Here is a 24563-nt window from a genome sequence, read left to right as displayed (position 1 = left end):
GGTCAGGAGGTGAGGCCGGGCAGCCACATGGCCAAGGCACACCCTGGTGGGTCCTTCTGCCCTCCCCTGCCCTGCTCCAGGGTGGACCTTGGTGTCTGGGGTTGGCAGGCAGGATGGATAGCAAGCAAACTAGAAGAAGCAGAAGAAAGGGATGCAGGAGAAAACAGTTCCATATAACATATAAAGAAGGCTCTAAAGGCATATAACCTGGAGAATGCCAGAGGTTATTGCCTGGAGGGGCCTGATGCAGAAATGGGGGCCCAAAGGGGACTACAGCCTTATCTATGTTGTATTTCCTTTTCTTATAGGTAGAATAAGGAACTTCATGTATACTTTTAAAATATATTTTTAAAAGAAAAACTTATTTTAAAGAGGCAAAGAGACAGTTGTTTATCCGACACAAGAAGTAACACCAAGTAGAGTTTGGAGATGGAAGGGAAGGAAACCCAGGCAGCTGGTCATCTGCCTTCCCAGTACAGAGGGAAGCCGCATAACTGTTACTATGAAAGGGCCAACCAGTTCGCTACAGATGACCAGCTTTCCCTCCCTTTCATCAAAACAAAATTTCATATTTGAAACCAATTCAGCTTCTAATTGTGAGCAACCATGGTTACTGCTTCTCCAAAAACTGCTATTTTCAGAGTGTCGTGGTGTCTTTGGAGTTAACACTTCTTATTTCCAAGAAATAAGAAACACAATATTTAATTTTGTTTAACAAGTGTAATAACTCACTTTAAGATCAATTATTACGGATTGGGGATAAAAATCAAGCAAATACTTCAGATTATAAAAATCAAATGACAGTACCTAGACCCAAAGCAGCAGACCTCCTCTGGGAACGTGGAGGGATATGACAGGGAGATCAATCAGCCACTTTCCAATCAAGGCACTGGACCAGCAGTTCGTTCTCTCCTTCGAATGATATCTGAGAGAATAAGCCCTGGAAATTCACTATCTACTTTCAGATGCTACAGAGATTTGCCAATTTGAAAACTAAACGCCATGCTATGCACTCTCTGGGCACTTCATATACACTTGCTGACTGACTGGCAAACTGAAAACTGATGGAACGTACATTATTGTTTACTTGCTAAGAACTTCCCTTGCTTCCTGATATTTGTGGATAATTATATTATGATTATGCAGCTGCCAGACACATAGCCTCAATTTTCTTCCTCCTCTGCAGTGAATAGCAAAAAGGCCCAAGCAGAAAACTCTTCTATTTGGGCAATGCCTGGTGGCTTTTTGCCTGAGACAAATTAGTCCAAGCCTAACTCTGTGAGGGGGACTTGGCACCTTGATGCTTTTATCACCCGGCTTCTGGACCAGAAGGTGCTGGGGAGACCAGCAGAGGTGGGAGGTGGGGAATTTTATTTTCCAACCATCTGTGCATACAACATATGAAAACACAACAAAATCACCATATGGAGCTAAGTCTCAAATATGTCATCAGACATTCTATGAGTTTAAGAAGAAACCAATTGGCAGTGCAGCCTCTTCTGATTACTGAAAGAGAATAATTTATCTCTGGCTTCAAATGGCCCCCACTCAAACTTCCAAACCTCAGGACTCTCTTATTATTGCTACTATTAATTGGATTACACTTGAAAATTTGCATATTGTTTTTAGAGGGTTTTCTCAGGGATCATCTCACATACACAAACCTCACAACAAATCCATGATGTGGGTAGGTCAGACATCATTACTGCTTTGACTAACACCCTGTTTCCCAATTGATTTATCACCCTCAAACCACCTGCCCCTCCACGTACACAGTCCACATCTAATATGTGTTTGTCTGCTCAGCTGCTCGTGACCTTTAGCTTTTTTCTCATTTCAATGGGATTGTTTTTGAACCTGGAGAACCATGTCCATTTGGCTCTGTGGAGCATCCGATCCCATTCATCTAAGTGCCAAATCTAGAAGAGCACTTATATCAGAACTACCTGAAATGCTTATTTAGATGCCAATTCCTAAGCCTCACCAAGGACTATCTGGCAATGTACCTTTTTAGCAAACTCCTCAGGGGATCATTACGCACCCTAAGGTTTAAGCATCACTGACACACAAGAGAAATGTTTACAGAGCATAAATGGTTGGATGCCAAACTTGACGACAACAACTTCATGCTCTGGGCAATGTTTCTGACTCCACAGGCTCAAATTGAGAGGTCTGCTAGTCTCCCTGATGGCTTCTAAATGTACACTTTTACATCAATAATTTTTAAAAAGAGTACCCAAGATAAGAATATTCTGGATCTTATCTTGATAAGAAAATAAAAGAAAAAACAAAAAAACTTGCCATGCTAACATAAAAAAAGAAACACCTTCTCTCTCACTGAGAAGCTTATATTATTGGGCAGATAAAACAACATATAGAGGACATATAGACTTCCCCAAATTTAGTTTGTGGTTCTGTAAGTGCTAAACTATTTCTTAACAACTGTGAACTGGAGAATTGAGGGATGGGTTTATGGTAGAAGTAAAAATTTAAATGGACCTTGGAAAATAGCAAGGACTGGCCAGGCGCAATGGCTCATGCCTGTAATCTCAGCACTCTGGGAGGTTAAGGTGGGCGGATCACCTGAGGTCAGGAGTTCGAGACCAGCCTGGCCAACATGGTAAAATCCCATCGCTACTAAAAATATAAAAATTAGCTTGGCATGGTGGCACACACCTGTAATCCCAGCTATTCAGGAGGCTGAGGCAGGAGAATCACTTGAACCTGGGAGGTGGAGATCATGCCAATGCGCTCTAGTCTGGGTGACAGAGCAAGACTCCGTCTCAAAAAAAAAAAAAGAAGAAGAATAGCAAGGATTTACTTTTACTTATAGAGAACAATGAGAGGCACTCTTAGAAGGAGACACGTAAGTAAAAACCACAGAGGAGAAAATGAGGGAGTGGATAGATAAAAAAGAGAAGGCAGTCCAGAACTGAATCTGAGGTAGGATGGACAAATTTCTTGAAAAATACGACTTCTTAAAACTGATACAGAAAGAAACAGAAGATACAAATAACCCTATGTCCATAAAGAAACGAATTGTAATTTTAATACTTCCAAAAAGGAAAACTCTAGACCCAGATACCATCACTGGTCAATGCTATCAAACAAGATAGAAATAACAACAATAAGCCGGGCGCAGTGGCTCACGCCTGTAATCCCAGCACTTTGGGAGGCCGAGGTGGGCAGATCACCTGAGGTCAGGAGTTTGAGACCAGCCTGGCCAACATGGTGAAACGCTGTCTCTACTAAAAATATAAAAATTAGCTGTGCATGGTGGTGGGCACCTATAATCTCAGCTACTAGGGAGGCTGAGGCAGGAGAATTGCTTGAACCTGTGAGGTGGACGTTGCAGTGAGTTGAGATTGTGTCACTGCACTCCAGCCTGGGCAACAGAGTGAGAATCTGCCTAAAAAAAAAAAAAAAAAAAAAACAAAAAAAAGAAAGAAAGAAAAAGAAATAACAATAATACTCTAGGATTTCACAAAAGAGGAAGAAGGGATGCTTGTTTTATGAAGTCAGTATAACCCTGATACCAAACCAGACAAGGATATTACAAAAAAAAAAGCTACAGATTAATATCCCTCACGCACACAGGGATATTAGGAAATTAAATACAGCAATATACACATTCAGGAAAAAAATACATCATGACCAAATAGAATTTGTCCCAGGAATGCAAGGGTGGCTTAATATGAAAAAAAATCCATCAACATGATATACCACATTAAGAGATTAAAGGAGAAAAACCATGTATCATCTTAATCTCAATAGATGTAGAAATAGGATTTGACAAAAATCAACATTTATTCATGACAAAATTCTCAGCACATTAGAAATAAAGGGGAACTTTCTCAACCTGATGAAGAGCATGCAAAGATAGAGTGGAACAGGAAAAATCTGTGGAGTAAATTGGGAGGAAGAAGCCAAGATGCAGCAGAAAATTCTGGCCAGTGGGTCTCATGCTAAGAGAGCAGAGTGTTTCAACAGGGAGAAAAATGATCCACAGTATGATATGTTGCTGAAGCTGAGAAAGAAAAGGACAGTGACATATCCATGGAAGTCACTGGTGGCCTTGAAGAGAGCAGACTCGCTGCATGTGTCACTCCACTTTTTACGTCCCATAGTGCTGTTGTTAGTGTGCCTTAGAACTACTTCACATATCTCCATTCAAGAATAAAGCTGGTGGTCAATGATTATTTATTGACTGAATTAATCAATACATGTGTCAGACCCTGTTTGGCAGTCCCAGATTAGATATTCCTTCCCTGCTTAGAGTGAGGATTGTTAAACTTGAGTCTAAGTCTATTCAAGCTCAGGAACCAATCCTGACATTGGGCAGGTAAGATTTTAAAATGACAAGGAAGCTCAACAGACTTTCTTTCACACTACTGACAATTAAACCACGGTTTCAGTTTCTCATTTGCCACATCACTTAAAAATGGCCAGACAAGTTTTCACCAGATTTGGTGATTGTATCTGAGATGCTCTGACTTAAATATGAACTATGAAAATTAATAAGAAATTAATTTCAGGAGAACCTAGAGAACACCCCAAAAAGAGGGCTTGTCATCTTAAACACAGCAACTGAACTGTGAAACAAAAAGACAATCTTAGGTACCTGGTGATCACACAGACTAAGAAACCATCAACCAAATAACAAATAGTGGTTTCAACCATAATGAAGCAAATCAAGTCACAGGATGGACAATTATGAATTGCAGGATTCATTTATTAAATGGTGATGAATCACCTTCCTAAGCAGCTCTGAGAAATCAGATCAGTATAAATAATAATTACAGCTATCATTTATTATGGGATTATTATGTGCCAGATATATGCAATAATTATAAGATTAATAATCTCATCTAACTCTCATAACTCTGTGAGGAAGAAAGTATTGTTATCCCTAAGTTAAAGATTAAGAAAGTGGGATAAGGAGACATTAAATGACTCTGCAGAGTTGCTTGGCTAGAAAGTGGTAGGTTCAAATCTAGGTTGTTCAATTTCTGGGTCTAGCCTGACCTTAGGCTTCAGATATAGTAGGAGGACTCTTTGTCTTTTGGGCCTGAGCTGCTTACAAAGGTACCAGTTCCTCTGGGCCTGGGGTTCTGCCTTGAGCCTCCTCTGTAACATCTCATCTCATCCAAGGAAATTAGAATCCCACCTACAACCCCCTCAACCACCTGTTTTGCTAACAGGCTTCCCTGCACCCTATCATAAATGTACAGTTTTGCTGTAAAAGCTTAATTATCCCAAGGTGGGTAGATCACCTGAGGTCAGGAGTTTGAGACCAGCCTGACCAACAAGGTGAAACCCCGTCTCTACTAAAATACAAAAATTAGCTGAGCGTGGTGGCGGGCACCTATAATCTCAGTTGCTTGGGAGGCTGAGGCAGGAGAATCGTTTGAATTCAGGAGGGGGAGGTTGCAATGTGCCAAGATCGTGCCATTGCTCTCCAGCCTGGGCAACAAGAGCAAAACTCCACCTCAAAAAAAAAATGCTTAATTGTTAGTAATTTGCCTGCACTCACTACTTGTCCGAAATAAGTTGGTATAAGCTAAAAAAAAAATAAAGACAAATCTAGTTGAAGAATAATAACTAGATTCTTTATCACAGTGAGATAAAGAATTGTACTTCAGGCAAAGAGCCAATCCATTCTGTCCCATCTCTTTTTTTTTTGAGACGGAGTTTCACTCTTGTTGCCAGAGTTGGAGTGCAATGGTGTGATCTTGGCTTACCGCAACCTCTGCCTCCCGGGTTCAAGCAATTCTCCTGCCTCAGCCTCCTGGGTAGCTGAGATTACAGGCACAGGCCACCATACCCAGCTAATTTTGTATTTTTAGTAGAGATGGGATTTCTCCAGGTTGGTCAGGTCTCAAACTCCCAAACTCAGGTGATCCGCCCACCTTGGCCTCCCAAATTACTGGGATTACAGGCGTGAGCCACTGCACCTGGCCTGTCCCACCTCTTTCTAACAAACATAGCAGAAATAATGAAAAACAGTATCTGGAAAAAATAACATCTGGCAAAAACCAGAGAGACAAACACCCTTGGGAAACTTAAGATGCAACACAAATCTCTGAATTTGGTAGTATAAAGTTATTAACTCTTCAAGTGACAGAGACATTACAACATGACCCTCTTTTAGGAATACTTCTTGCAGCCAAAGTCAGCTCAGCATAAAATTTCAAACCAGTTATGACAATGGATGTACTTACCTTGCTAAAAGAAAATATAAAGAACTGAGAGGCAGCAGCAGATCTCATTTGTGTAGGCCCTGACAGGTTCATAGTAGCAATGGCCACTGGGGTTCCAGTAAATGTTTAACAGTTAGCTCTCTGGAGGAAAACGCCATGATTTGTAGGTTTGTTGATTTCCATGGTGTAAATACTCCCACAATGGCAGATTTCAAGGTGACTAATACATACAATATAGGGCAGAGGTATACACAGTTGACTCTCCGGAGTTGGTGTGTGAAGGTTCCTGTCCACTGCTGGCAATTGCTAATACTTAATGGTTACATACTGTGTGCTGGGTATGTTCTAAATGCTTCATAGTCATCCTCTTTGAATCCTTGTAATAGGCCAATGGGGCAGGTACTATTTTATCCTTATTTTACAGATGAGAGGAAACTAGGTGTTGAAGAGGTTAATTAACTAGTCAAAGGCCACATAGCTTGTAAGTGTTAAGAACTGGCATTTGAATCCTGGTAGTCTAGTTCAGTGGGCCATGCTCTCAGCCCTTCTTCAATACTGCCATATTTCATGGGTGGTTAAAGAAGATACTATGATTATCCAATATCTTACAGATGATGTGTTGCTAAAGATTGCTAGTAAAGATTAGGCTCTGGGCTAAGCACGGTAGCTCACATCTATAATCCTAGTACCTTGGGAGGCTGAGGTGGGTGGATTGCTTGATCCCAGGAGTTCAAGACATGCCTGGACAACATGGTAAAACCCTGTCTCTATGACATATACAAAAAATAAGCTGGGCATGGTGGTGCGCACCTATAGTCCCAGCTACCTGGGAGGCTGAGTCAGACGGGTCACTTGAGCCTGGGAGGTGGAGGTTGCAGTGAGCTGTGTGATTGCAACCACTGTACTCCAGCCTGGGTGACAAAATGAGACCCTGTCTCAACAAAAAATAAAGCAAGAAAAGAAAAGCAAAAAAAAAAAAAAAAAAAGAAGCAGGCAATGGGGTAAAGAGGAATGACCCACATCAACCAAGGAAAGATGTTTGTCCTTCTCTCTCCCAATAAATTTCAACTCATCCTTCAAGGCCCATATCAGATTTTCCCTCTTTTTTTCCCCCAAAGATAGGGTCTCACTCTGTTGCCCAGACTGGAGTGTAGTGGCACAATCACAGCTCACTGCAGCCTTGACCTCCCAGGTTCAAGCGATCGTCCCTCCTTAGCCTCCTGAGTAGCTGGGACTACAGGCGTGTGCCACCACACTGGGCTAATTTTTTGTATGTTTGCAGAGACTGGGTTTCGCTACATTGCCCAGGTGGGTCTCAATCTCCTGGGCTCAAGTAATCCTTCTGCCTGAGCCTCCCAAAGCACTGGGATTACAAGCATGAGCCAGTTGCCTGGCCCAGATATTCCCTCTTTAGTGGCACTTTCCCTAACTCCCAGATTTGTTACTCTCCAAATATTTTGTCTTAAAAAAAAATATTTTTTTCCATTAGAAAATAAATATATGCTCAAAGAATAAGGAAAATATCAAATAGAGGGCAAAAAAATCTCTTTCAATGAAGAAAAAAAAAAAACTCTCACAGTCCCACCTGCCACTCATAGCACTGATGTGTACTTATACTCTTGACCTCAGTCCCTTATAAAATGATTCTCTATTCATGGGTGGGCATCTCCTGGGAAGATTATCAGTGTTATCCACATTTGTATCTACCTTTCACCCCATTCTCACCTGATCTCCATCCCTAGCACAACACCCAACTCACGGCTGCCCCCCCAGTTCACCTAGATACTTTATTCTAATCCATAAAAGTTAACACTGAGCTTTTCATGTCCAGCTTCAAAGCTGTCCTAATCTTAAGGGAAGTGGTTTTCTTCGTTTGTCTTGAACAGATATTACTACATGCCAACCCTGTGTGTGGCAGACAAGGGCTGCTCCAGCGGGCACCTGTTCTTACCTGCATCCCTCTCATCGTCTGGAACCGGGCTATGGTGTCGCTGATGGTGTAGACACGCACATGGCCCATGTGCAGCTTACCAGAAGGATAAGGGAACATGGAAAGCACGTAAAATTTGGGCTTTGATTTCTAGGAAAGAACGACAATGAGTATTTATTAAGCATTTTCTGGGAACTCCACATGTATACATAATATTTTGGCATTTTACGCAAAGTAATAATTTAACATTTTTGAGGTTTCCTTTTTAAAAGACTGTTCCCAGAGTGTAAATCAACTAAAATGTCCAAAAGCAAAATTTAAAGCCCTGGTTTAAGCTAAAGAATGTCCAAAATAATGCCAAATAACCTCTAAGTGTTAATTACCCATATATCTAAATTTTTTTTTCTTTTAAAAACTCTCTTTTAAAAGGAATGCATTAATAGCATTTGCAGTGACCTGGATGAGACTGGAAACTATTATTCTAAGTGAAGTAACTGAGGAATGGAAAACCAAACATCGTATGTTCTCACTGATATGTGGGAGCTAAGCTATGAGGATGCAAAGGCTTAAGAATGATACAATGGACTTTGGAGACTTGGTGGGAAGGGTGGGAGGGTGGCAAGGAATAAAAGGCTATAAATAGGGTGTAGCGTATACTGCTCAAGTGGTGGGTGCGGCACACTTATTCCTGTAACCAAATACCACCTGTACCCCAATAACCTATGGAAAAGAAAAGTGGTCCCAATGCAGACCCCAAGAGAGGGTTCTTGGATCTCAGGCAACAAAGAATTCAGGGCAAGTTGGTAAAGTGAAAGCAAGTTTATTAGGAAAGTAGAGGAATAAAAGAATGGCTACTCCATTAAAAAAAAAACACTTCTCTTTTAAGACAGCTTCTATCTAGGTCCTTAAATAATTGTCTGTTTTTCCAAAGGAAGCTCTAACACATGTATCTATATAATTCAAGAAAACAATCATTGAATCACATAGATGTAACATCTTTAAAACTGGAGTCTCTTCCTAAATTCTCTATAGCTGCATTCCGATGTAGATAGAGCAGTAACAACAGGATCCTAAGGTACCAGTTTGGGTCCTCAGTTTCCCCATTGTATTGTGAGCTTATCTTTCAACAAAAAAATGTTGAAATGGGAAGGTAATGAGATCTTTTTAAAAAGGGAGAAGGTTGTTGTTCTGCAGGGATGATAAATAAGCAGCCTCAGATCAGGGTTATATAACTCTCCAGCTTCCAAAGAAGCAGCTTCATCACGAGAAACATAGAAAACTTTACATGTATCTGCACAGAAGGAATGCAGGCCAATGAGTCCTTATTGGATCACTGACTTCTAGCCTCTTAATTCTTCCCCTGGTAAAATGATGAATGTTGTCATGAGTGTGCACATGAATGGATAAGGCAAACAAAGATGGTAGTCCTTGAATGGATTCCTGCTGGGGAGACCTGCTGTCCAAGGGCAAGCACTGTGCTTTAGTCACCTCTTTCTCCACATCTGCCCCCAACACCAGCAGGAGTTTAATAAAATGTTGGATAAATGTTCATTGGCCTTTCTGCCCAAAAGCCTGATAACTGGCCCCTATGGAGCACTTTTTACCCAGCGAACTTCACAAATCCCACCCAGGTAATAGGCGGGTTCCCCATACCCAAGTTTAAGTCACCTCATGACAGGGTCGGGGGTGGAGGGGCTGGGGAGAAAGGAAGAGCAAAAGGTAACTGGGTGACTGCTTCTGTTTGGTTATTGAGGGTCAGAACTTCTGCTTTATTTATGAATTTATTTCTGCTTTTTATTTATTTCTGCCTTCTGTTTTTTTCTTTCTGGCCTTACTCTCTTCCTAGAGCTTTGCTAGAGTTCTAAGAATTTGCTTTCCCCGAAGTAATGAAAACAAACACAAAACAGAATACTCATAACCCTTCTTTTGTGAACATATGTGGGAGGGGCTTTTTAAATATCATTTGCTGAGTGTTCACATGACTGATAATGCACTTAAACCAAATATAATCAGTAGAGCAGAAGAAACCAGAAATCAGATTTTTGCCAAGGAGTTCTTAAACTTCCTTCAGCAAAGAACTTAAACAAACCTTTAACAGAACCATTAGCAAGTGGCAAAAAAAAAAACCAAAAAAACAAATAAACCCACAAAAACTAGAGAAGGACTTTTTTTTGTGCTGCCCATCCTCTAGAAATTAGCAAGGAGGGTTTAGCTGCCTGAAGGAAGAAATGGGAAAAAGAGAACAATTAAGAAACCTGGATCATACACAAACTAGAAAATCATCTGGAACTGCTGAAATGACATCTACAATGGATTTATATAAACAGGATGGAAAGCAACACATTGGTCACACACTTTAATTAGAAACTGCAGATTTATAACTCTGAGGAAAACCTCAGAAGTGTGAGAGAGGACCTGAGATTCAAGGGCTGGTGGGAACTCAGGAACTTAATAACCGTCCTTAAGAAAGTGAGTGGCAGGTGACCCTCTCAGCTTATGAGCAAGTCCCTCCAAGGAGGTACAAGACCCCATTCTTGTACTTAGTGCAGAATCAGAAGACAACTGTCCACTCAATTCAAACCTTACTCTTTACAATGAATTAAGCCTAAGGCTTATTCTTAGGAAATTTTTAGGAATATGTGAAAATAGCTGTTAAGAGTTCTTTGGGAGTTAGAAAAACAGTAAAATCCTTGATCAAAGCTGTTTCTGTTTTTCATTTTAAACTTTTTACATAAAATTATTTTTATTATACTAATATGTGTATTTTATTACACATTTAACAATCTTGCCCCAAACATTTTCCACTTGTAATTTCTTTACTAGCATCTCCTTTTTTATATTTGTTCAATAAAGATTAAATTAATAGCAAAATCAAATGAATAATTATATACTAGCTAAGCCAAAATCCAAATTTGAGTTCATAAAAGATACATAGAAAAATATAGTTTTCTAAAGTCTTTAATATTGAAGAATATTTTTGTTTATTGCAGAAAAGGTATTCAGCTTATTGCCTGTCCCTGCCTTTTTCTTTTCTGCATGAATTAAGTCATTTTCCTCTGACAATGAAATGAGTTCTATCATCTGGGGGTGGAAAAGAAAGGAATGATGGGAGTTTCCGTTATAATTGAGCAAGAACCTGATTGAAAGGGAAATTTTCATAATTATATAAAAGTATAAGAATTCCTTTAAAATAGATTAAGATTTTAAGTGATGGGGAAAGGAGAGCTTTTATAAGTGGGTCCTATTATTTTTGTCAGCTTCTGACTTTAGAAGAAAGATGACTTTTGCCTCTTTATAAATCATGCTCTGAAGCTGTCGCTGAGCCTACAGGATGACAGAGTAAAAGAAGCACCTCAGTAGGAGTCCGGAGCCCTAGTTCTGATCCTAGCTTTGTCACTAGCTGTGAGGCCTTAGGCAAATCCTTTTGCCTTTTGGGATCAGTTTGCTATCTGCAAATCAAAGGTGAGACAAAAGAAGGTTCTAGGTGAAAAAGCATGAGCTCAGGAATCAAACACACGTTTGATTTTGAATCTTGGCTCTGCCATGTCTTGGCACATTACCTAAACCTCTGTCTGAGCCTCAGTTTTCTTACTCTAAAAATGAGGATAATACTATCCCCTGGGTTGTTTCAGGATTAAATGCGATAATCAATTGAAAGATAGTGCCTGGCACATGGTTAAATGCTCATTAAATGGAAATTCTTTTTTAAATAATAATTACGGTGATGGCAAGACATTCCATTTTGAAAAACTCATTTGAGTGGATTTCAAGTGAATTTAATACCACAGTGAGATAGATTATAAATGCTTCAAAATCCACCAGCATTCCGTCATAGTCTCAGCTCCTGATAGATACACCACATTCTGATCTTCGTGTGTCTTTTATTTACGTACCACTTCAGTTTGTAAAATGTGAAAGTCACACATTTTCTCATTTGATTTTCAAAACAGTTCTGTGAGATAAACAATGCAGGGAGCCCCAGAATCCAAAACGTTAAATGATGTGGCCTGGATGATGCAGGTTTCCTGGCGCAGAGCCGCATGCGACAGCCCAGGCTCCGGCTCTCTCACTGAGTGCTCTACTTTGCCATTCCTTGATTCAAATCCTGATAGGGGTCACCAGGGGATCATACACAATGCCCCTTACGCTATGCCCCTAATTACTGAAAAAATTTATTTTGATCCATTTAACATTTTTAAAAACCATATGCTTAAGAAGAATGAGATGTCACAAAATCAATACACTACAATGTCGAAATGTTTGGAAGTCAATAAATGGTAATCCAAACAAAAAGAAAAAGAACTAATTTTACTGTCCTCGCTCAGAATTAAACTGCTCCTTAATAGTTTGTTTTCAATTATATTAAGTTATATTGGTCTGATGATGTAGACACAAGGGCTTTTCACTTCCTAATGAGGTAAAAGTCAAGCTTTCATTGTAAAATTACGCATTACGTTCAAACCTTCCTTTTTTTTAAATTTCATTTTACTTGTTATACACTACATCTTTCTCAATAGCAATTTTTCTTTCTAACCATTGCCCAAAACCATCTTTCAGTTTAACACAAATAGCTGCCCTCCCCTCACTCATTTTTCACAACCACCAATCTCATAGAAAGAATGAGTGTGATGACAGATCAGGACGGGGGAAAAGGCAAGCGGAGAGAGGTGTGGTCTTTTGCAGCTGGACTTGCTCAACTGCTTGCCTTGGGCCTAATCTCTTTATTAAACGTAGAGCATTTGTATTATTTGACTATAACTACCACAAAGAGATAATCAAAATTTAAGAGTAAAACTCTGATCAGATTCAAGCATTTCATGTAACAAATCACATCTCCCACCTGTCATTTTGACCATTACGAAGAGGTAAGGGTTAACACATTCCAGACTGATTCCCAGCAAACTAGCCTCCCAGAAAAGGAATAGAGAGAGCTCTATGGAAACTGGCTGCAGCCAAGTATTATACTTCCACAATGAATTCAGGTAGAGTGTCGAGCTAGTGCACCTGGTGCAGAAGCCAAGGGTCCACTAATTCATGTAGCTGCTACCTTAAGGTTAGACCCTACCCCAGATAACAGCAGTGGAAGGACTGGTATTCCCCAAACCATGATGCTGAGGCGGCAGAACAGAGTTGGAGGCTAAGGTCCTGCCAGGGAAGATGAAGATACTTCTCAGAACATGCAGCCAGTGAGGAGCCCAGGTGCCTCTCTTGGAGTCTCAGATATGACCCTGCCAGATCCCTGTGTGCTGCCCTACCATGTAATGGACCACAGAGGACCCAACATCTGGTAGAGCTCCTGTTTTGATGAGCTTCCCCTAGTAAATGTTGCTCTAGAACACCTAGTGTGCTGCTGTCTGCCATATACCTCGTGCACAGTATTACTACGTGTGCATCCACCACACTGGAAAATCTTCTAAGCACTGTCCTTCTATCACCTCATTTGTGCCTCCCAATCCATTTACCCCTCCCAACAGTGCAGGTGGGCACAATTATTATCACTCTCCATTTCAGATAAGAGAACTGAAGCACAGAGATATTCAACAATTTGGTTCAAGGTCACATATTTAATATCTTATTTGAACCAGGTAGTCTAACCCCAGAGTCCAAACCCTTAGCCCCTCTTCCCTACCCTCTAAGAATCTCTCAGAATACTCACATTAGTTTCTGAAATTTTGGAGGCCTGTTCTTTTATTCGTTGATGCCACCATTTCTCGACATCCTTTCTGGTCTGCAACGTATACTCTTTTGTCCACTTTCCCGTGGCACTGTAGATACTTCTGGTACATCTGGGAATTACTCTTTCCCACTTGATGACATCTGGCCCACCATTTAACTGCCTTTTCAGAAGAGAGGCATAAAGACTCAATCTCTGCCAAGCTGAAGCCATTCTTCAGAAGGTGGGAAAACCCTGAAAAAGAGGGTAGAAAGCACACGACGAGCTGCCTCAAACCCTCCCCAGAGCTTATTTTTCCATTCAGCATAGTCCAGTGTTCTGACCCTGTGCTTTCCTCTTACTCTTTTAATGATTTATTTCCCTGAAAAGAATACTTTAGCAATTCAATTGAGCCAAACACAAACTTTTTAATAGAAAATATAAAGGGTCAGTGACCTCTAACATCAAGGATGTAAAACTCCTGTAGGAAAAAATGGAGAGCATCAGCTGCCAGCTCCTGCACAACCTCAAGCTGCACAGAAGGCATGGAGTGCCCTCCCTCCCCTCCCTCTGGGCCAGTCCAGGGACTCTCCACCAGGCTTCACTTCCTATGTCTTCGAGCCTCAGAAGAGCTCAAGCACATGTTGGGTTGGCCTTAGACTCAAACATCAGAAGGGGTCTAAACACAGGCCTCCCAGGGGGACCAGAAATTCTGAACTATTATTGGCAATTTTTATACATATTATAAATTAAATATATAGTGTAGGTTGAGCCAGAAAATAACCATTATTTAGAAGACTGTTAATTCATTTAGTTTCTCCTTCATTTACCAATAATTTATTTATTTACTTACTTTTTTAGAGACAGGATCCTACTCTTTCACTCAGGCTGGGGAGCAGTGGCACAAGCATACCTCAATGTAACCTCTGACTTCTGGGCTCAAGTGATCTACCTGCCTTAGCCTACCAAAGTGCTGGGATTCCAGGCATGAGCCACCACCAAATATTTACTGAGTACCACTAGGCCCACACATTGTTCTAGGCACTGGGGATACAGCAGCAAACAAAAACAGAGTCCCTTCTTTCTCTTTTTTTTGAGACAGAGTCTCACTCTATTGCCTAGCCTGGAGTGCAATGGCGGGATCTTGGCTCACTGCAACCTCGGCCTCCTGGGTTCAAGCAATTCTCCTGCCTCCGCCTCCTGAGTAGCTGGGATTATAGGCCCGCACCACCACGCCTGACTGATTTATGCATTTTTAGTAGAGATGGGGTTTCATCATGTTGGCCAGGCTGATCTTGAACTCTTGACCTCATGATCCACCCACCTTGGCCTCCTAAAGTGCTGGGATTACAGGAGTGAGCCACCACACCCAGCTTAGAATCCCTTCTTTCTGGCACTTACAAACTAGTAGGGAAGCAGATAAGAAACAAACTATAAGGGAAGCAGATAAGAAACAAAAATATATAACGTGTAGTCATGGTTAGTGCTATTTTTGGAATATAACTCATAGATTGGGGCCTACCAGGATATCCAGTTGTGATTCAAAATTCAATTTTAATGTTTCATTGGCTTCCTCCACAGGTACATTCTGGAAAAAACCGCATTGAAGAAGTTTCACATTTTACTGCTATTTAAAGGGTTGAGGTGAGATTTCATCAAATATTTAAGATATATGACTAAATAGCCTAAACTTTCTTCTTCTAATAGCATTCAAGAAGTGCTACAGTGAAAAGACAGATGAAAACAGGATTTTTCAAAACGAGAGAGAAATAAATAAACCTGGCACTCTAAGCTGATGTTCTTTGATTCTCTCAAAATTCCTTCCATACCTTTTAGGATTTGGCCTGTTTCACCAAGGTACTGGACACAAATGTTGCCAGGAATGTAAAGGCTTATAACAGTGAGTTTCACGCTCACATAAGATAGCAACATAATGTGAGCATCTTACAAGTTGGTCAACCAAAGTCACTGACTGGCGTATCAGTTCTCACTGCATTAAACAGCTCTTGCTTCTTTAGGGGTAGAATAAAGTACACACTTTAAAAAAAAATCTCCCAGCTGAGAACGGTGTCTCACGCCTGTAATCCCAGCACTTTGGGAGGCAGAGACAGGCAGATCACAAGGTCAGGAGTTTGAGACCAGCCTGGACAATATGGTGAAACCCCATCTCTACTAAAAACACAAAAGTTAGGTAGGCTAGTAGTCCCAGCTACTCGGGAGGCTGAGGCAGGAGAATTGCTTAAACTTGGGAGGCGGAGGTTGCAGTGAACTGAGATTGTGCCATTGCACTCTAGCCTGGGTGACAGAGTGAGACTGTCTAAAAAAAAAAAAGAAAAAAAAATCTCCCTTAGGCCAGGGGCAGTGGTTCACACCTGTAATCCCAGCATTCTGGGAGGCCAAGGCAGGCAGATCACCTGAGGTCAGGAGTTTGAGACCAACTTGGCCAACATAGTGAAACCTCTTCTCTACTAAAAATACAAAAATTAGCTGGGCGTGATGGCATGCGCCTGTAATCCCAGCTACTCGGGTGGCTGAGGCAGGAGAATCGCTTGAACCAGGGAGGCACAGAGGTTGCAGTGAGCCAAGATCACGCCACTGCACTCCAGAGCCTGGGCGACAGAGTGAGACTCCATTTCAAAAAAAAAAAAAAAAATCTTTATAGTTGGACTTGGCTATTTTAAAGTACATAGACGTGATTACAGATATTTGGGTGAACTATATGAAATCAGTTAAATGTTAGCAATTCCATATAACCAACCTAATATACATACACTTTGTACACTTAAGGCAAACTGCATTTTTTTTTTTTAGGGCTTAGGGTTCTATAATTAAAACTCCCTAATTATACAGAAATCATAGATTTTATGGTTCTCTTGCCATGTCAACACTTTCGTACCTTTGCAAACCAAAGAATACCTGTTTAGCAGAGGACACATAAATGGATGCCTGCCACTTCTCTCCTAGACAGCATCCCCTAAGAACACATAAGGAGTGTTCTGGGCTATCCTCTCAAATAGAAACAAAGGGACACAACAAAATTATAAAACACAAAGTGACTTGAACTGCTCTGTCTATACTCTGTCTACACAACAAGAATAAGCTTTCTAAACATGTTTATACAATACCTGGCTCGCTAATGACCTCTCCTTTGCTTAAATAAACCAATGAACTAGAGAATCCTGAAACAGATCTGTATTTAAAAGCATTTAAAGTTCTTTTTTTAAAAAAAAAAGGAGCAGATTAGAGAGTAATAGATTATTCAACAAACAGGAGAAAAACTTAAAATTAGAGCCCCACCTCAAATAATAAACTAGAGTAAATCCCAGATAGATTAAATAATGTTTTTTTATCTATAGGTCTGGATCTGAAAAGCAGAAATAAGAAAAAATAAAATACAATAAATAAGAATGGTTTTTAAAGTACCATAAAACAAGATAAAAACACAGATGAGCATTTAATAAATCTCAAGAGGGTACAGGATGTTCTGTCCTGAGTAAAAAACAATGAAAAACTTCACAAAGGAAAATATTAATAAATCTGACTCTAAAAATATAAAACATCTGTATGCCAAAACCATTATGAACAGAACTGGAAAGCAAACAATTAGCTATGAGAAAATGTTTGCCCAAATTGCAATGACAAAAGGTTATTCTACTCTTGAGTTCATGTATGAGAAAAGAAACACTAAAAATCGAATTTTAAAAATGAACAAAAGAAAACAGCAAAGATGACATATAAATGGTTAGTAAAGAGGACATGAAAAAGATCAACTTTACAACTAATCAAATAAACGCAAATTAAAACAATGAAAGATTAGTTACCAAATTGCCAAATGAAAAGAAATATGCATGTTTTACATAACTGCTGGTAGGAAATGTAAATCGATTCCACCTTTCTGGGGAGCAATCTGATAACATGTTAAGATCCTTTAAGAATAGTTCATATCCTTTGGGGTTAGCAATCCCCAAGACCCCACTCAGGTTCTAATTCCATAGGAAGATTCACAGGAATCAACATATAGTCAGTATTCATGGCTATGATTCATTACAGAACTTACTAGATTTCAACCTTATTCCTTTCCTTTACTTCCCAGGCCTTGTTCTTGGCCACTCCAAGTACCTGTCCACCAAAGCCCTGATGGACTGCCTCTTACTGACTTTATTAGATGGCTGTGAGGATGTGACGAATTGAAAGGTGTAAAAATACAAAAGTTAGCCAGGCATGGTGGTGGGGGCCTGTAGTCCCAGCTACTCGGGAGGCTGAGGCAGGAGAATTGCTTGAACCTAGGAGGCGGAGGCCATTTCTTTCCTACAGGATTGAAATCTTATCCCTACCAAAAAAGGGATTACAGGCGTGAGAGAAACCTAGGAGAAGAGTAGGAGGCAGAAAAATAAACAGAACACAGGGGAGAAGCACATGAGGGCATCTGTGTACTACACCTAAAAGACAGTGCAAGAATGCACCTGGGAAAATTCATCTTAAAGAAACCAAGTTTTGTAAAAACAAGTATCTTGGGGGACCTCATCTTTCTGACCTCCGAGCCCTAACATGCGGCAACGACCTGTGAGCCCCAGAGAGGCAAGTGATGACCTTCAACTGGGTCCAAACCCCTAACCCGGGGGGGAAGATCCAAGGATGAACTGGGGTAGGAGAGCAGAGGAGAGGGGAGCTTGAGTGCAAAACTACGTGTACATGTGCGTTTTTCTGGGAAAGAGTTCAGAGCTATCAATGGAGTCGGTGGCTCAAAGAGCCTGAAGACCTGGATCTCAGACATTTTCAGTTTGGAAATTGCAAGGGTCCAGGACTACCTAACCCAGCCCGCACCTTCCCTGCCTGCCCGCAGCAAGTCAGAACCTCCCGAGACGGAGGAAGAGGAGACCGGGCCTCGTCCCTCAACTCGTTGCGCCGGGTCCAGGGGTTTACCTGCTCACAGGCTCTGGCCTGCGGCTCCTCTACTCCCAGTTTTCCATCTTTAGGCGAACGCTTCCCGGCCACGCACCATGGGCGCCGCCATATTGTCAAAACAACAACTTTATCGATAGCGTCCGCTGTCGACACAGACAGACGGGGGCGGGACCGGGGAAGGAGAGCAACCCAGTCCTCTACTCCCAGCAGGCCGCGGGGCGGGGCGGGGGCGTATGCGCGGCCGTATGGGCTCCGCCCTGGGCTCGTGCCTCTAGCACGCCCTTCAGCTGCTCTGGTGTTGGCAAAGCTGTAGACGTCTGAGGCTCAAATTATTACAATTGTAGCAGACGGATGAACGCCGTTGATTTAGTGGCCTCAGAATAAACTAGGCGGCAGCTGGTGAAAAGAGCCCTGGGATACAGCCCAGACCCAAGGGTTCGAATCCCAGCGTAGCAAAAACCGCTTCCTGGGGTTGGACAGGTCTGGACCTCTTGATACCTAACGGACCGCATGATGAATGAGGCACCTTCTTCCACCATATTTCATAATCTTCTAGCCCTGGGGGTGGGGAGTGAAATTACATGGCCAAGAATAGATTTGGGGTAAGGTACTTTTCTCACCTGGCAAGTGTGCTGGGAGTCAGGAAAGCATGATGCCTTCCCTTTTCCCAGAGGAGTTTGTATGTCCCATGCCCCCATTGCCACACAAGCGGCAAGTGTTTCATGCTTGTAATAAATCAACAAATCAATGAATTGCAATGAACCAGTGGTGTTAAAACATAATTTTCAAAAAGGAGAGCCGGTTTAAAGGATAACTTGAAGAGCTCATATATGCGGTCATGCAAGAACACTGAAATGAATTTGCTAATTGTGCAAAATTGGTTGATATCCCATAGGACAGGAAAAAGTAATGTTTGGGAGCCATTTCTTTCCTACAGGGTTGAAATCGTATCTCTACCAAACAAAATTCATCCCATGATTACAGTAGTTCCTCCCTATTCTCACGAGACATGTGCCAGGATCTCTAGTGGATGCCTGAAACTGGGACAGTACTGAACCCTACATATGCTATTTCCTCTGCATACACACCTATGATAAAGTTTAATTTGTAAATAAGACACAGTAAGAGATTAACAGCAATACCCAATAATAAAATGGAACAATTTTAACAATATGCTGTAATAAAAAGTTCTATGACTGTGGTCTCTCTCAAAATATTTTAATGTGCTGTCCTCACCCTTCTTATTGTGATCTGTCAATCTGATAATTGAGATGGCTACTAAGTTGGGTAGCTATACAGTGTGGATATGCTGGACAAAGGGATGATTCACAATGGTTCACATCCCAGGTGGGATGGGTCAAGATTTCATCACACTACTCAGAACAGCATGAAACCTAAAACTTAATTAGTTATTATTAGAATTATTTATTGCTGAAATTTTTCATTTAATATTTTTGGACCTTGGTTGACTACAGGTAACTGAAACCTCGGAAAGTGTAACTGAAGATAAGGGACTACTGTATCCATACTCTACATTTTATTTTATTTATTTTTATTTGAGATGGTATATTTCTCTGTCACCCAGGTTGGAGTGCAGTAGTGCGATCTTGGCTCACTTCAAACTCTGCCTCCCAACTTCAAGCAATTCTGCCTCTAAGTAGCTGGGACTACAGGCACACACTACCATGCCCTGCTAATTTTTCTATTTTTAGTGGAGATGGAGTTTCGCCATGTTGGCCAGGCTGGTCTCGAACTCCTGGCCTCAAGTGATCCACCTGCCTCGGCCTTCCAAAGAGCTGGGATTACAGGCATGAGCCACAGTGCCCAGCCTGATAGTCTGTATTTTAGCTTCTATTCTTACAAAGATGAACAATAGCTAGTTAACAGAAGGGCAAGTAAAGGTACACACTCCTATAGCATCAGATAATCCCCCAATACTCTACCCAGGGGACATACAGTATTCTCTTTTGCCCATTTTCATCTCTTTCACAAAGTTTCCTAATAGCTCAACATCCAAACACTTTGTTATTCAAGGTGTGGTCTCCAGCATCAACCTCACCTGGGAATTTGCTGGAAATGAAAAACTCAGCCTCTGCCCCAGACCTGCTGAATCAGACTCTGAATTTTAATAAGACCCCTAACCAATCCTAGACACATTCAAGTTGAAGACTCGTGGTCCTAGAATATGAAAACTAGAAAAGATCTAGCTCCTTTCTAGTCCAATCTCTTCATTTTACAGATAAATAAACTGAGGCCCAACAGAGCTGACTGTCTTGCTGAAGGTCATAAGGCAAATTAGTGAAAGATTTGTGATTCAAAACTAGATCTCCATCCTGGCAGAATAGTGTCTTTCTCAAGTTGCAGAATGAAAGATCATAAAGAGCTTAGAACTTCTAGTCCAGTGCTCTTAATTCAAAGGCAAGGACACTGAGGTCCAGAGGTTGGACACAGCTTGCCTAAGGTCACACATGTTGTTGATGACAGAGCCAGGATTCCAACCCAGGTCCCACTCCAAACACCAGATGCTTAGTTTAAACTGATACCATGGAAACATTGACTGGCATATTAACCTGCCACACTTGATGCAATTTAGCCTTCAGGTATGTCATCCATATATAACTAGAGTGCCCCTTTCTATAATTTACCCAAAATACAGACTCTAAACTTATTTTGGTTCAAAATCTCTCTTTCCTATTGTGAATTAAAGTTAACATTGACATTTCTAGAAGATTATTTCAAATAGAATTTTTCTAAAAGTCACTTACTTTACTGGAAAGTTGCTATTTTTACTTCAAAGACGACAATAGCATGAAAGTAAATCCTTTTTACTTTCAAAGAGCTTGCTTGAATACATTATTAAATGAAACAGACAAGTTGCTGGGCTATGTAGAATGTTACCTCATTTTTTGTTTTTTGCAAAAGGAAAGGAAATAAAGGCATTTTTTAGTATATGCATGGGAAGAAATATAAAAAACTGTATCGCAAATGATTTCCTGTGATGACCTCTGGAGACAGTAGGATTTTATGGACCTTTCTATTAATGATGTTTCTGTATTCTTTTACTTTTTCTATTAGCTGTGTGGGGTTGAATAATGCCCCCCAAAGATAACCAGGTCCTACTCCCTGGAACTTGAGACTGTCACCTTATATAGCAAAAGAGACTTTGCACATGTTATTAAATTAAGGCTCTTGAGATAGGGAGATTATCCTGGATTAGCCAGGTGGAACTATATGCAATCACAAGTGTCCATATAAGAGGGAGCCAGAGAGAAATTTGAGAGAGAAGAGGCAAGGTTACCACTGAAACAAGATGTTACAATGCTGTTTTAGCAGATGAAGGAAAGGACAATAAGCCAAATAATGTAAGGAGTGCAGCTCATGCAGTTGAAGATAAAAAAGACAGGAATATAAATTTTTTCTTGTGTGATCCAGCAACTCTACTTCGGGTTGATACCCAAAAAGTTTGAAAGCAGGGCCTCAAAGAGATATCTGTACACCCATGTTTATAGCAGCATTGTTCACTACAGCAAAAAGATACAAGTAACTGAAGTGTCCACCCACGGTTGAATGTATAAAAGAAAATGGTATATACATACAATGGAATATTATTCAGCCTTTAAGGAAGGAAATTCTGACACACACTACACATGGGTGAATCAAATGCTCAGTGAAATAAGGTGGTCAACTTGAAGGACAAATATTGTGATTCCTCTTATATAAGGTACTTAGAGCAGTGAAATTCTAAGATGGAAAGTAGAATGGCAGTTGCCAGAGGGTAGGTTAATGGGGAGGGAGTGGGAAGTTATTATTTAAGGGGTACAGAGTTCCAGTTTTGAAAGACAAAAAGAGTTCTGGAGATGGAAGGTGGGGATGTTTGCACAGCAACGTGAATGTACTTTATGCCACTGAACTGTACATTTAAAAATGGTTAAAATGGTCCAGGCACGGTGGCTAATGCCTGTAATCCCAGCACTTTGGGATGCCAAGGCAGGTGGATCATGAGGTCAGTAGTTCGAGACCAGCCTGGCCAACATGGTGAAACCCAGTCTCTACTAAAAATACAAAAATTAGCTGGGCGTGGTGGCACATGCCTATAATCCAAGCTACTTGGGAGGCTGAGGCAGGAGAATCACTTGAACCTGGGAGGCGAGGTTGTGCTGAGTGGAGATCACGCCATTGCACTCCAGCCTGGGCGACAAAATGAGACTCCATCTCAAAAAAAAAAAAAAAAAAAAGGTTAAAATGGTAAATTTCATTTTATGTATATTTTACCATAATTTTTTTTTTAAAAAGAAAACAGGCCAGGCGTGGTGGCTCACACCTGTAATCCCAGTACTTTGGGAGGCTGAGGTGGGTAGATCACTTGAGGTCAGGAGTTTGAAACCAGCCTGGCCAACATGGTGAAACCCTGTCTCTACTAAAAATAGGAAAATACTCAGGTATAGTGACGTGCACCTGCAATCCCTGCTACTTGGGAGGGTGAGGCAGGAGAATTGCTTGAACTAGAGAGGCAAAGGTTGCAGTGAGCTAAGATCACACCATTGCACTCCAGCCTGGGTAACAAGAGCGAAACTCCAATTTCAAAAAAATAGAAAAAGAAAAAGAAAAGAAAAAGAAAACATTCTCTGCTAGAGCCTCCACATGGAGTGAGTCCCTTCCCAACACCTTGATTTCTGCCTAGTGAAACTGATTTGGGATTCTCTTACATCCAGACTTGTAAGAGAATAAATGCATTTTTTTTTTTTTGAGATGGAGTTTCACTCTTGTTACCCAGGCTGGAGTGCAATGGCGCGATCTCAGCTCACCGCAACCTCCGCTTCCTGGGTTCAGGCAATTCTCCTGCCTCAGCCTCCTGAGTAGCTGGGATTACAGGCACACGCCACCATGCCCAGCTAATTTTTTGTATTTTTAGTAGAGACGGGGTTTCACCATGTTGACCAGTATGGTCTCGATCTCTTGACCTTGTGATCCACCCGCCTCAGCCTCCCAAAGTGCTGGGATTACAGGCGTGAGCCACCGCGCCCGGCACACATATTTTTTTTAAGCCACCAAGTTTGTGGTAATTTGTTATAGCAGCCACAAGGAACTAATACAGAATTATAGATTCTGTATTAGTTGGAGATTAGTTTTCTGGGTTGAGTTTGTATTCGTTTTGGGATTTTGTATCCCAGAAACAGTGTAAAGATTTCTTTGTTAAATAAAGGAAATGATACCCATTGCCATTTAAGTTTATGCCTTTCAGAGTGTTGTTTGTTATTAACACTCTAACTTATGGATCTTCAGAAATATTTTTTACTTGCCATCCTCTCATTAAAGGAGCCTAGCTCTCCAGAGTCACATCTATAACATTATTTGTCCTCTATGGCCAGGACCCAACTTGAAGAGCAAGTCAGGGTCAAACAATACTATAGACCATAAACAGTCCTGAAAGAGGAGAGCCTTCTTCACATTTGGTAAGAGTTGTAATAGCTGTGACAGTGGGCATCCTTGTCTTATTCCATTGCTCTCTCACTTGAATGGGGTTCTACCTCTAATATTCTGCCTTTAAATATGATGCTTGCTTGAAGTTTTTCTTAAATATTTTTTGTAGTATCCCACCTCTAAGCCTCCAGTGAGCTTCACCTGCTGGTATTCATACCCACATTGTACCATGGTTAGTTAGTATGACCGACAGAATACATCAGAAGTAATAGTATGTCACTTTCTAGATTAGGTTAAAAGACATATTACATCTTCTACCTAGGTCATTCTCATTGTGTGTGTCTTGAATGACTTACCCTGGGGGTAAGCCACATCATGAGCCTATAGAAAGGGCAATATATGCTGAGGAAATCAAGCCATCTGCCAACAGCCAGGTCCATGTGTAATGGACCCT

At 41.0% G+C, this 24563-nt stretch overlaps 1 protein-coding gene across 2 annotated transcripts in view; it reads right to left on the bottom strand.

The window, feature by feature from the left end:
- The window catches only part of LARS2 (leucyl-tRNA synthetase 2, mitochondrial), a 163303-nt gene extending 144494 nt beyond the window's left edge, over window positions 1-18809 (bottom strand). Inside the window, exons 1-4 of one of the 2 annotated variants that reach the window (XM_012470769.2) lie at window positions 18707-18805; window positions 15306-15371; window positions 13787-14038; window positions 8152-8280 (exon numbers count right to left, since the gene is read on the bottom strand). In XM_012470769.2, the coding sequence (XP_012326192.2) occupies window positions 8152-8280; window positions 13787-14017 (360 nt within the window). In that variant the 5' untranslated portion in view covers window positions 14018-14038; window positions 15306-15371; window positions 18707-18805. Of the gene's footprint in view, window positions 1-8151; window positions 8281-13786; window positions 14039-15305; window positions 15372-18706 lie in introns of both variants that reach the window. The other variant, XM_012470768.2, reaches the window with a different exon arrangement.
- Window positions 18810-24563: the final 5754 nt, after the last annotated feature.

This window comes from Aotus nancymaae, unplaced genomic scaffold (assembly GCF_030222135.1).
Source record: "Aotus nancymaae isolate 86718 unplaced genomic scaffold, 86718_ANA_hifiasm-v0.15.2.pri h1tg000067l, whole genome shotgun sequence".
NCBI lineage: Eukaryota > Metazoa > Chordata > Mammalia > Primates > Aotidae > Aotus > Aotus nancymaae.
This window is presented reverse-complemented; position numbering and strand designations above follow the sequence as displayed.